General features: G+C 39.8%; 2 protein-coding genes across 2 annotated transcripts in view; one reads left to right on the top strand and one right to left on the bottom strand.

Moving 5' to 3' along the window:
• cap2 (cyclase associated actin cytoskeleton regulatory protein 2) overlaps window positions 1-13,829 on the top strand; it is a 19,626-nt gene extending 5,797 nt beyond the window's left edge. Inside the window, exons 4-13 of the mRNA XM_008422000.2 lie at window positions 609-686; window positions 5,074-5,217; window positions 5,629-5,714; window positions 6,670-6,775; window positions 9,953-10,145; window positions 10,604-10,767; window positions 10,851-10,974; window positions 11,057-11,139; window positions 11,893-12,036; window positions 12,155-13,829. Of these exons, the coding sequence (XP_008420222.1) occupies window positions 609-686; window positions 5,074-5,217; window positions 5,629-5,714; window positions 6,670-6,775; window positions 9,953-10,145; window positions 10,604-10,767; window positions 10,851-10,974; window positions 11,057-11,139; window positions 11,893-12,036; window positions 12,155-12,238 (1,206 nt within the window). The 3' untranslated portion in view covers window positions 12,239-13,829. The remainder of the gene's footprint in view (window positions 1-608; window positions 687-5,073; window positions 5,218-5,628; window positions 5,715-6,669; window positions 6,776-9,952; window positions 10,146-10,603; window positions 10,768-10,850; window positions 10,975-11,056; window positions 11,140-11,892; window positions 12,037-12,154) is intronic.
• aunip (aurora kinase A and ninein interacting protein) lies at window positions 13,346-16,545 on the bottom strand. Its single transcript, XM_008421999.2, has 4 exons — window positions 16,464-16,545; window positions 15,582-15,687; window positions 15,320-15,476; window positions 13,346-14,911 (listed from the first exon to the last, which is right to left on the bottom strand). The coding sequence occupies exons 2-4, from the start codon at window positions 15,672-15,674 to the stop codon at window positions 13,959-13,961; spliced, it is 1,203 nt and encodes a 400-aa protein (XP_008420221.1). The 5' UTR covers window positions 15,675-15,687; window positions 16,464-16,545; the 3' UTR covers window positions 13,346-13,958.
• Window positions 16,546-16,578: the final 33 nt, after the last annotated feature.

The following is a 16,578-nucleotide window of genomic DNA, read 5'->3' as shown; positions in this document are numbered from 1 at the left end:
ACACACACACACACACACACACACACACACACGTCTGGACAGCTGAAGAGTCCCGAAGTGTGTGTGGGAGGTCTGTGGTGTTCACGTTTCTGCACAATGGCAACAATTTTCTTTTCTCTACAAAACCTGCAGAAAGAAAAGCAGAACTTTGAACCTACACTTTTTAAAACTAGCGGAAGACTGTTTTCTTCCCAAGTCTGCAGATCTTAAAATCGTCCAACAGCGAGGGTTTCAGAACAGAGGAATGATGAATGCCTGTATTTTCTCTGCACTTTTTTTGTTTCTATCTCTGTGTCTCATCACTGGTCTGAGTGGAGGAGGGAACTGTGTATGAGTGTAACTGAGAACCCGAGGCAGTTTTTTTTTTTTTTTTTTTAGTTTTCAGAGCCCCTTATATGGAGAAAACCTCCCTGGTGGTTCCTCTGGCCCATGACTTGAGGTCTCAAACACACACAGGACTCACATGGCTGGAAATAACCCAATCTGTGTGTGGGTGTGTGTGTATGCTGACCGGCTTCACAATCACAATCTAGCGATGATACTGCCGATAGGTTGCCTAAAAAATAAGTTTTTAGTCAAAATCAGTGTCAATTTTTCCAATTTTTCAGGCCGAGATGGTGAATGAGGCGCTGCAGACTCAGAGAACGTTTCTTCAGATGGCTTCCATGCACCAGGAACCGGCACAGGTAAATCAGCACAATGTTTTTACACTAAAACATGCAATTATAAAAAAACAGAGAAACTCCGAAAAATCACTTTGGATGTTAATTAGCACAGAAACAGTCTAGATTTGTCTGCAGAAATAATCATACGGCAAGTTTCTGTCAGGGAGGTGGGGTGGTTGGTGGTGACAAGAAACGCTGAGACCCAGGCAAGATGAAAATGTGATGCTTTAATGAAGAATTCTGCTCTTACACAAATCAGAAGGCTGGCAGGCTGGCAGCACGGCAGAGCGGGAGGCTAGAGCTCAGCACCGGTAGCAACAGCAACAGTACAACGTAACACGAGCTAGTCAACTCAGGACTTGACAGTTCTACCAAGCCGACTGACCAGATACAAACAACATTAGACAAGGACCCAATGAAGAACACAGACAACAGGTGAGACTAAATACACAGGGGGTAATCAAGGGAACGACAGGACTCACAGGGAACAGGATAACAGAAAACTCAAAAATAAACACACAGAAACACAGATCATGACAGTTTCATATGTGGGATTCATCAAATCTGTGCTGATCAGTCAATGTGGAAACAACATGATGTTAATAAATCTGTAAATCATGAATCTTGACAGACCAAAAGAGTCATAAAACTTAAAAGAAAATTTTTTTTTTTTTTGACAAATACAGTTCCTATTTATGTTTTCACAACATCTCATTATTTTATTCCAAACTCAGGTATTAAGCAACTCTGTTTTAAAGAAGCCGGATGAGGTTATTGATCCTCCAAATAAACATGGCTGCACAGATCAAAATAATGCCACAATTTCTGTACTAACGTCCTGCCAGAAAACCCAAAGTAACCATGATGTTCAGGTTGGAGCAATGAAAAAAAGAAACACCTTGATGGAGAGCACCTGCAGTGTTATGGTTATGCAGCACCTGCAGGACCACTCTCTGTTTCACACAACTTCATGCTGCTGCATGCATTCAAAAGCGTGACGATTCCTCCTGATGAGGGCTGAGCGGACCTGTGATTAGATCCTGTCTCAGCTTTTTTACTGACAGCAAAGTCAAACCAAACACCTACAGCATGCATACCAATGCTGCTGCAAATCCATGAAAGTTGATTCACCGAACTACAGGGAAATATTTCCGTTTTCTCTGTAAGGCTCTGTAGGAAACAGCGGCAGTGCGGTTCTCGAGAGCAGTATCTCGGTCCTACGTGAGAGGGAGTCTGAGCCCCCTGTCCTGTGTCACCCCCCCCCCCACCCCGTCAGACCAGGCCCATCCAGAGGGATTATTCTGCTCTTTGACCAGGAAAACTGCTAATGCGACACATTCCCAAAATGCCTAACGGCAGAGGAAAAAAGAGGGTTGTGACAGAAAGCTGCGTATGAAAGAAGCGATAGTGATATCATCCCTTTGGACTGTGCTGCTTGTGTGCTGTGCGCCGGTGTCAGAGGGTCCACCAGGAAGTGAGTACTTCCAACCTGTCAGGCCATTGGCTAAGAGGGAGAGAAAAAAAGCTTTCAGGGAGAGCCGGGAAAGCAAACAAGGAAGTTGTTTGGGTTTCACGGAGAGAGGGCGGAAGAGACGGATGTTAGAGGAGAAATGATCAAATTTATTTAGAGTTTCACTTCAGGGATGTAAAATCTGCCACTACATCTTCTTTGACTTTTGAAAGATGCACCAGCTGTCTCTCTTGATCATCCTGGTCTTCTTTTATGCCCTCTTTTATTCTGCTCATGGAAGATGGTTGATTTTAAACTTTACTGTGTTTATTTATTGTCTTTATTAGATCTTGCCATATTAGCTCCTTCCTTTTTGCTTGTTTATTTAATTTTTCTTTCTGGTTTTGTATTGTTTGCTACTCCTCTAGTTCCAGTTCTCTGTATTTATCATTCCCCTCCCCTCAGAAGGTTTTCTCCTCTTCACGGCTTTTTATCAATCTCCTGATTCCCCTCTGCCTTCCTGTTTCTGATATCCACCGATTAACCCTCCTGGTTGCTTTGTAATTTTCACCTCTCCCTCAGTAAATATGCTCATCAGTTCTCGTTGTTCCTCCTGTTTTATTACCTGTTATTTTCCTTGTGATGTTTCAGTTTTTCCTGCCGTTTCACTAATGACTCCTCTACTTCAATTGACAAGACTTGAAAACTAACATTCAGTGATTCTCTCCAATAAATCCAAGTTTAAGCAGTAACATAGAGAACGGCAAAGCTTAGTATATTCCCTGGTAGAGGCAGCATTTTTCTTCTTTTTCAAAATTACGCAATGCTTTGCATTGTTCTGGCCAATAAAATGTCTAAAATGTTAAATGTAGAATCTGGTTAGTCAAAAGATGTTGGTGAGAAGTTATGCTATTTTTTATTAACTTTTAGTTTTCGGCAGGACAGGTTAAAAACTGCTGTCCTTTTTATAAAATGGCATATTTTAGCTTGACGGGGTTGAAGGAGCAATGCTTTCTCTGCACAGTCGACACTAAAACCTCCCAGATTCCCCGGGTAAAATCACAAACCACCCACTCCCACAAATAAAACCTCCTCACCATACATTTATTTAGCTGTAGCATCCAGTGCAGCTGTAAAACTGTGATAAATAAAGCTGGGCAATACCCGTTCCACTTTCTTTCACCATTTCTCTTTCAAACACACATATGTACACCCCCAAGCCCCCACACACACACACACATTTCACAAAGTTCTGGCCTTTCTCTCCTGCGCTGCACTGTTGTGCTCTCTGACTTTTTATGGACATGTTCTATATTTGAGCCTGTAGTCAGTGTGAGAGATAGAGAGTCTGAGTGAAACACAGGGAAAGGAAGGCAGAGAAAGTAGCGTGACCTCAGGTTGGCCCGGTAACGTGACTGGACTCGTTTCTACGAGCTGCGGGTCCAGGATGTTCACACGCAGACAGACAGCTTACATCGATTCTGATCCAGAGTTTGAATATTAAGACGTACAGCTCAGATCATTTGCTCTATTGGCTCACTTTAATTGATACTTTGTATGTCTGCTCAATAATATATTTCCGATATTCTAACAGATTTTTATGCTTTGATCGAAACCATTTCACTGTAGCTGTTTTTAAACTGAGCCTCCATCCCAGTTTAAACTTGTCTGCAGGTTTTCTTTTTTCACATTGAAATGAAATGAAAACACTTTTCAGAATCAGAATCAAAGTCAGCTTTATTTATTTGATTGACTGTGTACACATGCAAGGAATTTGACTTCAAAGTCAAGCACTGACAGCGTACAGATATAAATTATGAATATATGAACTTTAGATTAAATAAAATGGGGATAAATAGGAACTAGGTGCAAGTATCTGTGGCCTTTGAAAGAAAAAAGACGGATTGTGATAGTGAAAATATGCGTATTTTCTTTCATAGCTAGTCAGGCTGTTCACTGTGTTAATCAAACAAACAGTCCGACAAAGAAACTGTTTCTGTGGCAGCTGTTTTCTTAGGCAAATATCACTTTGTCGCACCAGCCTGAAGATAAAAGTCTGAACAATGTCCAGGATGTGTGGGGTCTGCAGAGATGGTAGCTGGCCTTTTCTGACCCTAGTTGATTCTCCCACATGCGGTGTGAATCTCTGCTGCTCACAATTACTGTGTCTCAGATTAATTATTTTTCTCACCTCATGCTTGTTAGTTTTTTATCTTGCTAAAATGGAAAAGTCGTGTTTGATTGTAGTTTCGCCTGACAATTTTCTCCTACTTTCTGTTAAGTACTTTGAACGTCCAAGGGGTGTGAATATGTTATGACAAAAGTTGAGTGGCAGATACAGTTTGAAGGAAAACGGATCTGGGAAGGAATTTATAAAGAAAAAAATTTACTCTGGCTTTTTCCACCTCATCCAGTGTTATTTGTTTTTGTTGCTGTGCACTCAGGCATGCAGGAAATTCTTGAAACTTGCACACCGCGGTCCGTATTTCTTTGATTTCCATCATGCAGAAGCTTAAAAGGGATACTCTTTTAGTCTTTGGCTGCAGCTCATTAACAGTATATATTTCATACTGGTCTGGGTTCAGGGTGAGAGATGTTTGATCGGTAAACTGTAAACACTGGAGGAGCGGGACGCCTTACAAGGCCAGAGGGATCTCCCCGTGGACGGAGGAATGTCGGAAAGAAAAGGAGCGATGGGGAAAGGTGGATAAGAGCCGGGAGGCACGCTAAGCTGAAGCTAAGATCTGGATCCAGTGGAAAAAATGTCTTATAAAATTAGACCCTGTTCTAAGAGCTGGTTCAGGGTTTACTGTGAGGAGGAGGGCAGTGGAATAAAGCTGAAAATCATCTGAAGCGTTTCTGTAAACACCATCAATTTAAATAGACTGCGTGTCGACGTCCCTCTGAATATTTTCTTCCCCTTAATCTGTTAATTTCTTAATGTTTGCTTTTGCTCAGATGGAGCTCCAAGACCTCCTGAAGCCAATTTCCGATCACATCCAGGAGATCCAGAACTTCAGGGAGCGAAACCGAGGCAGCTCGCTCTTCAACCACCTGTCAGCCGTCAGCGAGAGCATTCCCGCCCTGGGCTGGGTGGCAGTGGTACGAAGCGAGAATATACTGAAGTAAAATCGGGTCAGGAGAGCCAGGGGTGGACGACATGAAGTTTAATCACAATATTTTGAAGCATTATTGTGATAATGATAAAAGTAAGAACTACTTATAGTTCTTATAGTGCAAAGCTCTGACTGCATGACAGCAATTATATCTCCACCAATACAAATATTGTTCTTGAAAAGCTTCTTTAGGACATCAGTCATGTGCAGAAGTGTGATTTATTTGACCTTCCCCAAATTTATCAAAAGCACACTGAACCTTCAGACATCAGCGTGAACGTTTCTGCTTTTACCCTCAAATGAAGACAAATCTGCGGTGGAGGCGAGACGTTTACATCTCTGCCAGGATGAGGAAGGACTTTCTCATGAGAGCGCATCTTTTTTGTCCCTGTCTCAGAGTCAGAAACCAGGTCCGTACGTGAAGGAGATGAACGATGCAGCCACCTTCTACACCAACAGAGTGCTGAAGGACTACAAGGAAAAGTAAGTATGCTTCAGAAGTATTGAGTAATGATAGTATTTAAACTGTTTTCTGGTTAGGACAGGACTTAATTGTGTTCTTTAATATTTTAAAAGGTTGTCACATAAAGAGCAGGTGATCTTTGAACGTCTTTAAATAGGATTTACATAAGAAGAAGATTGATTTTTTTTTTTTTGTCAAGTGAACCATTTCTGTGTTGGTTTCTTGTTATTAACCCACCAAAAGACCCAACATTAACCCACTCTTCACCACCACCACTTTTATGTAAAATGTCCTAGTGTTTCAAAGAGTTAATGAATCCCTTCGCTCTAAAAAGTTTTCCACTATCTTTTGGAGAGAAACAAACCCACAGGATCATCTGTCCTCAACTCTACCTAATGGGTCAGTCTAATATTGTTATGAGGACTTGGTAAACCCAGGATGCCATTCTTTGCTGTAGTTCTCGACCAGTAAGCATTAGAGGTTGTTTTATTATCCTTATTACATGTTATTGCTGCACCTGCTTAGCAATAATGTGAGTCCTTTGTCCAGCTTTGTTTGTCGCATGAGATGTTTTCTAGTCTTTAATCGCTTCTTTTACTGTAGATATTGGTAAATCTGGGCAAATACTGTAGCTATTTTATTGTTAACATTTTCTGACCTAAGGATGGTCCGTTCTTTTGTTTTTAAATGTTTTAAAATGACATTAGACCTATATATCACAGGTAGATAGCCGAAGTTAGATGAGTTATTATTATTATTTTGTGGAATATTCACTTTCTGTAAAAGTGCTTTGAACAGAAATATTTTAAAGCTCCTTTCTATGATAATTCATTTCCAGCTTCACAGACCTATGAGATCTGGTCAATTCCCAGTTGTTCCCTTTTAGCTTACTTTTGTTCTAATATTCCTCCTTCTTCCCGTTTTGTCTGTCACGTTTGTTTCCTCTGTCCCACCGCGCGCTCCCTGTTCTCCCAGTGATAGACGTCATGTGGACTGGGTTCACGCCTACCTGTCAATCTGGACTGAGATGCAGTCCTTCATCAAGCAGCACCACACCACAGGACTGGTGTGGAGCAAGACTGTGAGTCGGATTCTTATCTAATTACGACAGTCTGAATTAATTCTGTTGTCTCTTCCAACATGTGAAGAAAATCAATGGTGTGTTATCTCAGCTGTGGTTCTGCTCTGATATTTTTAAACCAGCTAGGTTTTCCTTTCTTTCTTTTTCTTTTTTTTTTTTTGCACACATTTCCATTTTTAGAGATAAAGCAGGAGGGTTACATAAACCACTGCAGAGAGCATGAATGAATGAATGAACCTCTCCTCAGTGGCTGCACATCACAGGTCTCTGCAGGGCTCTCAAAACACCAGCCACTCCCACACACACTGCTGGTTTTGGAAGTGCACTGCTCAGGAACTCCTCAGTGGATCCCAGAGATTACGATGGCAGGAAAATAAATCTTTTGAATTAATTTGACCTTTTTCCGACTCGGTACCTCGTAAATACACTCAAACCTTTTTGCATTTTCTCACTTTAAAACTACAAACTTTTACGGATTCTTGCAGATCACGTGCAATATAGCAACACGCAGTGGTGCATAATTGTGAAGTGGAAGGAAAATAATACATGATTGTTTAAATGTCTTTAAAGTAAAAGTCAGAAAAGGGGAGAAGTTTAAAGCTGAGTTAGGTTATAAAACAACATCCCAAGCTTTGAACGTCTCACTTACTGCATTGTCTTAAAATGAAAATAATCTGTTGGTCAATCGAGCTGTTTGTGGAGTCTACAAATCTGATATCTGTAGAAAAGTGAGAACTGAGCTGATAAGAGCTGATGGGAAGATGGATAGAGATAAATGCAGAACAATCCTGGAAGAAAACCTTTTAGAGGCTGTAAATGAATACATCAAACCGTAGCTGTGTATTAGAATGGCCCAGTCAAAGTTCAGACCTAAATCCAATTGAGTAACTGTGGGAGAGACTTGAAAACTGCTGTTACGACCAATCCTATCAATCTGAATACAAAGAAGAATAGACAAAACATTCAGGCTCTGGATGTGAACAAATGCTAGTGTTACAAGCAACTTGATTAGGATTTACAATCTATTAACAGAGTAGAATTTAAAAAGAACTTGATAAAATCACTTGTTAATGTGATTTTACACCTAATCTCATAACCAACGTGTAGCAAACAATGTAGACCATATAGCGTTGTTCCCTCCCACTCATACTGAGACAGAGAAAGACTTTCAATGGTTTTTCTACATTAAGTGTCAAAAACTTACCCTTGTTCCTTGCCAGGGAGAGAGCGGCAAAGAGTCTGATTATGTGATCTCAAAACATGGCTAATCAATCGGCAAATGCATGCAAGTATCGGCCAGTGCTGAGATATTAGCGATAAAAAATTGTAATTAAAAAAGCACAAATGTTGGCCCAAAACATCAGCCAGTCGATGTATCGGTCAACTTCTTAATTTGAAACAACTGCCATATTTTGTTGAGGTTTTAACATCTGTCTCCACAATTTACAAAGCTCTCCAACACGATGAAACTTCAGTCCAAGAAATTTCCTATGCCGTCTAATAAAACCACATCATGTCTTTATTCTGCATGCATTTCTCTCTGGACCAAGCAGCCTCAACAAACCCAGGTGCATCGCTGAGCTTTGAGGACAGCTGCGTCTCCCATGTTTGCGCTAAAAATCATATTCTACTGCTTTAATGCGAGGATAAATATCTGTCTGATGCTGAACAACTGTGACCACATGTGCTTTCTGTACGCCGAAACCTGAGAGCCTCCAGAGGCTGTTTGTGTCAGCTGCTGCTCCTGCTGTCAGACGACAGAGCCGGTGTGTGTGCGTGCACAAGCAGGGGAGTGTGCTGCTCTAACAGGTGGTCCTCAGGGTTTACTTGAATGGAGGATTTCTTCGCAGAGGAGCCTCCACAAAAGGGGCCTGTGTGCACTCGCTGCCTGTGCCGTAACCCAAACTGCAGGGCTGCTTGCTGTTCGGCACAGCTGCCGTCCGCCGCTCATTCACGGGTTTAGTGACAGCACCGTTCTCTCACACGCAGACACATGTACGCGCGGTCCGGCCGCAGCACAACGGGGCAAAGAAACAGAGCCGGAGTTGGGAGCTTAAAATCTGAAATAAAAAACCACAGCAGCAAACTGTTCCAGCAAGTTAGTGCGCCCGTCAGTGCCACACTTTTTACAACTTGAGTCAGAGAGCTGCCAAATATTTGTTCCAGCTGTCCTCTGTGGACTTACTGATAACCAGGCTCTGGCCTGCAGTCTGTGTTAAAGGTGCAGCATGGGATAATTTAAGCCAGAAAGACTTTACCTTTTTTTTTCTCTCTGGTTCTATAGATCTCTCAGTAAGTTTATTGCTCTGATTTAATGGCTGGGTCTTGACAGAAAATAGTAAAGAGAGCTTTTTAACTGATGTGTGTTTGTGTTTTGTTTGTCCCTTTGGTATTTGGATCACTTTTGTATTCTGATTATATTTTGGTTTTGCCACTCAGTCATCCTCACATTTGTACTTTCTTATACACACCTTGTGTGTTTTGCTTTTTATTATTTTACCTTTTATATTTATCCTTTTGTTTTCAGTGTTCATTTGCCCCTTTTCATTAGTCATTTTTCTTCAGCCTCCCTGCGTTCTGTTAATTGTTCTCACCCTGTGAATAATCACCTCCCGTTACGAGTCAGTCTGTCTTCTTTACATCCTGCCAGATCATTTCAACATAATACATTTTTCATGTCTTATGTTTTCTCACCTCTATCTTATGGTTTCTGTTTCTCAGATTTTTTTTCCCTTCCATGACTCAGTTTTTTTTATTAGTTAGTTTGGGATTATTTTTGTTGTTGCTGTTTTTCTCTTCGGCTCTTCTTTCCTGGCCAGATTCATTTTGCCGAATTGTTGAGTTTGAATTGCGCTGTATTTTGTGTCACTCAGCTTTACATTTTTCAGCTGAGAATCGTCTCATTTGGGAGATAAAGAGTTATGATGAAGTATTTGTCCCGTCAAAAACTCTTAGTTTGAATTCATCCATATTGGAGAGTAATGAACAGGCAATTTTAGGTTTCACCGCTGTGATGTCTGACAGCTTCAATTTAGTCCTGAAAAGTCAGTGTTGGTATTTCCTGTACAACACTCCCTCAAATGGACAATTTGAATACTACAGCTGCTGATTCTGAAACGCGTCACAGCTTTAAGTTTTCCTCAACCACAATGCAGTTCATTTCTTTTCTTCCCACAGGGTCCCATTGCTCCTGTGTCTCTCTTAGACTCGTCCCCGCCGCCCAGTGGTCCCTGTCCGCTGCCTCCTCCTCCTCCTCCCGGCCCTCCTCTGGTCTTCACTGATGACGACTCCAAGCCTCAGACAGGCAGTGCAACACCTGAGCACTCAGCTTTGTTTGCCCAGCTCAACCAGGGCATGGACATCACTAAAGGTAAACCCAGTACAGGTCTCAACTGACCAAAGATGGTCATTCAGAGTCAGGATTTTTGTTCCAGTCTTTACTTGCTGGAAAAAGTATTCTTTATTCTGCCACAGCTTTTTTTACACTAAGCTTTCTGTCAATAACATTGCACACTCTATAACAGGGTCACCAACTCCAGTCCTCGAGGGCTACCGTCCTGCAACTTTTAGATGTGTCTCTGCTCAAACACACCTGGATCAAATAAACTGCTCATTTCCAGCCTGTTGCAGAGAGGAATGAATGCTGGTGAGGAAATTCAGACATTTTGGAGCAGAGGTGAATCTAAAAGTTGCAGTGTGGTAGCCCTTGAGGACTGGAGTTGGTGACCCCTGCTCTATAAACAACCAAACTCTTACGTAATGACCTTGTTAGGTTGTTACTCTTTAGGCGACGTTATAATTTACTGAGCTCTATTTGTACGTGTGTAGGTCTGAAACACGTCTCGGATGAGCAGAAGACTCATAAGAACCCCAACCTTCGTTTTCAGGCATCACCGATCAAAACCAAAGATCCCCAGCATGCGAACGCTCCCAAAGCAGCAGCCCAGAAAAGACTCCCTCTGCTGGAGCTGGAGGGAAAAAAGTGGAGGGTGGTACGCAAAGCTTACTGATATTTAACCCCCTTTACCGTGACTCATCACGTTCTCACGTGTACGCCTCGTCTTGTTTGTTGAAGGAAAACTTTGAGCAGAAACACAACCTGGTGATCGAGGAGACAGAGTTGAAACAGGTGGTGTACGTCTTTGGCTGCAGCAACTCCACCCTGCAGGTCAAAGGCAAAATTAACTCCATCATCGTAGGTGAGCCGCCGAGACACAGAGCTGTAATTATACACTCCTCCTAACGATTTCCCTAAGCTTGGTTTGTTTGGTCTTTCCCCAGATAATTGTAAAAAGCTCGGTCTGGTTTTTGAGAATGCCGTTGGGATCGTAGAGATCATCAACTCTAGAAGCATCCAGTTACAGGTAAGTAAACATATATATAATCTGAACTATTACAGTGGCTCCTCAAATGATATCTGGCCAATTATCACCTTTAAATATATCCAGTTTAGCCCTGCCCTCCTAACCCTTGTTACAATATGGACCAAAAGAGACATAATTGAATAAATACCTAAATAAATATTTAAAAAAATGTGTACATGTCTTAAAATACTGCTTAAATAGCTCAATAATAAATATAAACTTAATTTAAACTAACATTTTTATGTATTTAACTATTTTTATTTTTAACTCCTTCACAGCAAGATATCTTACATTTATTTCATTTTTTGTTACCAATAAGTTAATGAATAGATTTAAGACTGGTATAGCTAAAGGTGATTTATCGAGAGTTAACTTACCATCCAGCTGAACCAACCAGATTTTAACTATTTTTAGTTTGTTATTTCACCTCAGAACAAAACAATTTTTGCAAATATATATTTTCAGATAATTAAATTTTTTTTGAGTTGTACATTTAAATATAAAATTTTTGATTTGTTAAGTTGCTGATATTTATGGAAACATTTATTTATTCAACATTCCCATTTCCAGTTTTATTTAAACTATGGCATACATAAATTAAGAAATGCCTTGTTTATTCATTTATGATATTGTGATGTTTCGGGCGATCAAAATGTGCCAAAATGAACACTTTTGCTGTACAGCGGATAGTTTTTCAGGATGTTAAAGCAAACCAGTGACCTGCCAGATGTTTTTATTCCCTCCTCTCTGCAGGTGTTGGGAGTTGTTCCTACTATTTCCATCAACAAGACCGAGGGCTGCCAGGTCTACCTGAGCAAAGCCGCTCTGAACTGCGACATCGTCAGTGCCAAGAGCTCCGAGATGAACATCCTGATCCCAGCGGGAGACGACGACTATGTGAGTGAGGAAGCAGGAGGAAGGTTCCACACTCAGAAAATAAGCACCATCAGTTTGTGTGGGCATTATGTTTTGCTGGTGAACTCAGCGGGATCTTTTTGGTTTGCTCTCTTTGCAGAGAGAGTTTCCCGTCCCGGAGCAGTTCAAGACCGTTTGGGACGGCTCCAGGCTGGTGACAGAACCCACTGAGATTGCAGGATGAGATGCATGTCAGGAATCCCTTAGAAATGCGTTCACACCCCCTTTGAATGTTTTCACCTTTTGTAACGTCACAAACACAACCTTCATTGTATTTCGTTAGGGTTTAATGTGACAGACCAACAAAAAGTAGTGTGTAACTGTGAATTGGAAGGATAATCATACTTTTATAAATGCTTACAAATTCAGAATATATGCAGGATACCTGTGTATCCAGCAGCCTTTCACTCCAATACCATTAAATACAATCTAGTGCAAATAATTGCATTCATAACTCATCTAACTTGTAAATAAAGTTTATCTGTATGTAATAAAAACTCACTATAAAATCCTGACAGTTCGAAGGGCTTCGCGAAGGCAAATGAGCACAACTGACCAGTCACTGATAAGGTTTGGAGTAGTTTTATGGCAGGTCTGAACATGGCGGTGGCTGCATCATGCTGTGGGGATGATTCTCTCCGGCAGGGACAGATAAAGCATTTCCTGCAGAATAACAAAGCTAAACATACAACGGGATTTTAAAAAAATTGTTCTCCTTAATTTTATTTTTTTGTTTAAAGAGTAATGTGTAAAAAGTATGACATAAAAGAAAGGAGGTAAGATTAAATGAGTATACTTCTTTTCAAACAAATAGCTCTAAAAAATGCATATTAAGGTATTTGAACTGTGAATGAGAATATAACATTTGAAATAAATAAACAAACATCCCATTTCTACAGTTTAATGGTTTATGTGTTAAAATGGCATAGTCAAAGTCCAGACATAATCTAGTTGAGAATTTCTGGCAATATTTAAACATTGTTGCTCATGGGATGCTCAAAATGTGCAAAGGTGGTAGAGACTCACCCCAGAAGACTGGCAGATGAAACATTTTAAAATGTTTTTTTTTAACTTAAAACAGAAAGGTAAAACATGCATCATTGTGCATTTCTTTAAGTGCTGGTCTCTCACAAAACCCTAATGAAATATGTAAAACTTCATGGTATCCACAAAATTTGGAAGAGGTATGAATACTTTAGCAGGGTGCAAGATACAAAAGGGTTGTAATAGATAGTGACTGTCAGGTTAACCTCTTTAACTGTATTTGTGACTTTATAATTAGTTTTTTTTGTGGCACTTTTCAGCTGTTAACTCTCCCCACCCCCACAGGTTGATCAGATTACAGTGAAACAAACCTAGAACCCATCTGTTACATGTCTGTGCCATATCAAAAAAGGCATTTATATGAGACCATGTAGCTACTGAAAATTGAACCTTTAAATATAAAACTAACATTTTATACTTTCTCTGTTCTGGATTGTTTATTCCTATTTTGCCATCTATTTTTAGTTATGAGGTTATTTTTAGTTATGAGATTAGCTGCTGTAATCAGTAAAAGGACTGAGCTCAGATGTGCTGCTTTGCACTACAAATATGCAATTTGTCCATAGCATAATTTAGCACTCGTTCTGTCTTTGTACATCACTTTAATTTGTAATAAAATTAAGCACAGAGCACTAGCATAAGACATATAGAAATATACATGAAACTAATGTTTAACTTACAATAAATGTATGTAATGCTTGTCATTTTTCAAATAAAGAAAATATCTCTCAGGTCTGACTTGTAAGAATGTTTGCTAGTAGATGGAAAAATTCAGATGTGTGGGAAAAAAAAAATTCTGGTGAAAACTAAAACAATAATAATTACTCAATTAAACTTCCAGATTTGAACAGAGGCGCTGGTTAGTGTTTGATCACCATGTTACCCTGAGAGTCTTGGGTAAAGAGCATTTCATCATCTTCATCCACCTCCTCCTCCTCAATAGGTTTGTAACTTCTCACCAATCCAGTGCTCAGGTTACTCTGATCCTTGAGTGGGCTCCTGGTCTGGAGGCCTCGATGTGCTATCACCCTGAAGCCCTCCGAGTCCTGAGTGAACAAGGTGGCCAAACTGTCCTCGTCTGCTTCCTTGCATTTCTGCCGTTTCTTAAGAGGAGAGCCTCTTGTGTTTCTCCACAATGAGTCAAAATGCGATTCTTTTGCGAGACAGCTCTCCGAGTGATCGGTTTGTTTTTGTGGCGAAAGGTTTTTCACCTCTGCCCACTTCTTATTTGACCAAGTTCCAAGATGAGATAAAGGAATGTATTTACTTGGAGACTTGGAGATTAACCTGCCGTTTTCTTTCCCGTCTTTAAAATGAGAACAGTTTTCAGCAGGTTTCTGAGTTGATGTTTTTCCCTCCATATCTTTTAGTTTTCCAAAGCTCTCTGAATTCTGAATATTGTTTATAAAATTCGACTCTGACCAGCTGAAATCCTCAGAGTCCTCGCTAAAGGTGAACAGAGGATCCTGACTCCATGGCTGCGGAGCGATTTGACTGTCGCTATCCAGCAGTGAGGGCTCAGGGAGCCTCCGCTTGCACTGAGGGGGTTGACACTCTGCAGATTTACCGTCTAGTGAAGCTGAATAGTGGGTTCTTTCATTGTGCCGTGTAGCTGTGTTGGTCTCTGCCACATATTCTTTTTCCAAATTATAATTCACACCGGCATCAGACTCCAAATCCAAGTTTTCAGAACATATTTCACGTGCTCGTTTTTTCGCAGACGAAACAGTTGCTGGTCTGGTTGTGGTGGACGGTGACGAGGGTAGCCCCGGATCCAGGCTTGGTGCTTCAGTGGAAGACATCTTGTGGAGAACTTTTGGAAGAAATCATTTTAAATATAAGTTATTCTAGTCATCACATTGCAGCCTTATTATCTTTATGCTGATTTCTCCACAGGGTTCCGACCATATTTATCATTAGCAACACAGATTTATAGAATCATTTGGCCTTTTTAGGCCAATTCTTAAAGTAAAAATTAAAGTTCTCTGACATTATGACAGATTTTTCAACCAAAGTAGATCTACAAGGAAAGATGGAAAGACTGATGGACAAACTGCATGACGGTTAAATAGATAAATTAAACATTAGGCCAACTAAAGGCTAAGATGTAGAGAAACTGATATTTGCTTAGTATGTTGTCGTTTTCATTATTCTTAATATTTGTACTTAGAAGATAACTAATTCAAAATGCATCCCTTTCCGGCAGCTACTGCCTGCTTACCTCTACGTTTAGGTGCAAAAAAAGCAGATATGGAACTCTGTTTAGTTTTTGGCATCTCCATTTTAGTCTGAGTGAAGTTGAGCGCTACAGCCAAACTGTACCCACCACCTGTCGCCAAGGGATTCAACAGTTTAGAGATAGGACGGGCCTGGCGTTTCTGGGAAATAAAAAAAAAAAGAAAACAAAATGAGCAATTAAAAAGAACAGTAAGTAAAGACCATAAAGTAACAATTCCATGTGTGTTTCAAACTCCAATAATAACCTTTCTAGCCTTTTCTTTCAGCTGCATCGTGTCCAACCAAATTCCACATTCTTCCTGAGCAGAACGCTGCACTGCTGCCTTAGAGTTTTTCATGATGGAAAATGATCTGAAAAACATTAAAAAGGGGTTTACATTTATCCTTCAAAGGCACATCAATATATGCTGTTGCTCTATATACTTTCATCAACAAAAATACTATTATTTTATTATGATTTTTAATAATAATCATGATAAGCATACATCAAATGTAGAGCTGATAACATGCTATTATAAATAAGGAAATACTAGGCAGGTATAAAAAAGAGTCATTAAAAAAAAAAATTATTATAATTTGTATTGTTGTCATTGATCTACATTTTGGTATCATAAAAATTTTAAAAACTTTAGCCGTAGATAAAAAGTAAAACACAATATTATAATATAGCTACTCTAAAGTCATACAAAAAAAGATAGAAAACATAATAAAATAACATTTTAAGGTATTAAGAAACTATTAAAAATGTAACAGAATAAATAATAACACTTTAAATTAGAAGATGAAATAAACATTAAGAATAAGGCAGAATTACTGCCAATCAAACGACTGGCTAAAATTCTTTTTCAAAAGAAACCCCTACATAAATGGTAAAAATAAAAATTAACCCATAAAACTGGTATGTGTTGTGAATAGCACATTTAAACATGAAATGCGATGTTTTAGAATTGTCTCAAAAGTTCATATCTATTCAAGACTGTGATGTAAAGTTGACGGTAAATATTTTTCGGCTTTTCCATCAACTGCAAAATTAGGAACTCCGGTCTTCTCTCTCGCGTTATTAAGTCGTAGCCAATATTTTTCTTTTCTTTTTTTCTACGATGTGACCAGACGGGCTCCGTACTTACCAACCTGGACGATGGAAACAAATTAAACGTTTTTTAAGGAAAGGTTTTCTTTTACTCATTTCAGTTTGAGTCTGCCGCCTTAACAATGAGCTGTCCGTTTCGTTTGCCTGTTTAG

Source organism: Poecilia reticulata, linkage group LG11 (assembly GCF_000633615.1).
Source record: "Poecilia reticulata strain Guanapo linkage group LG11, Guppy_female_1.0+MT, whole genome shotgun sequence".
Classification (NCBI taxonomy): domain Eukaryota; kingdom Metazoa; phylum Chordata; class Actinopteri; order Cyprinodontiformes; family Poeciliidae; genus Poecilia; species Poecilia reticulata.
This window is presented reverse-complemented; position numbering and strand designations above follow the sequence as displayed.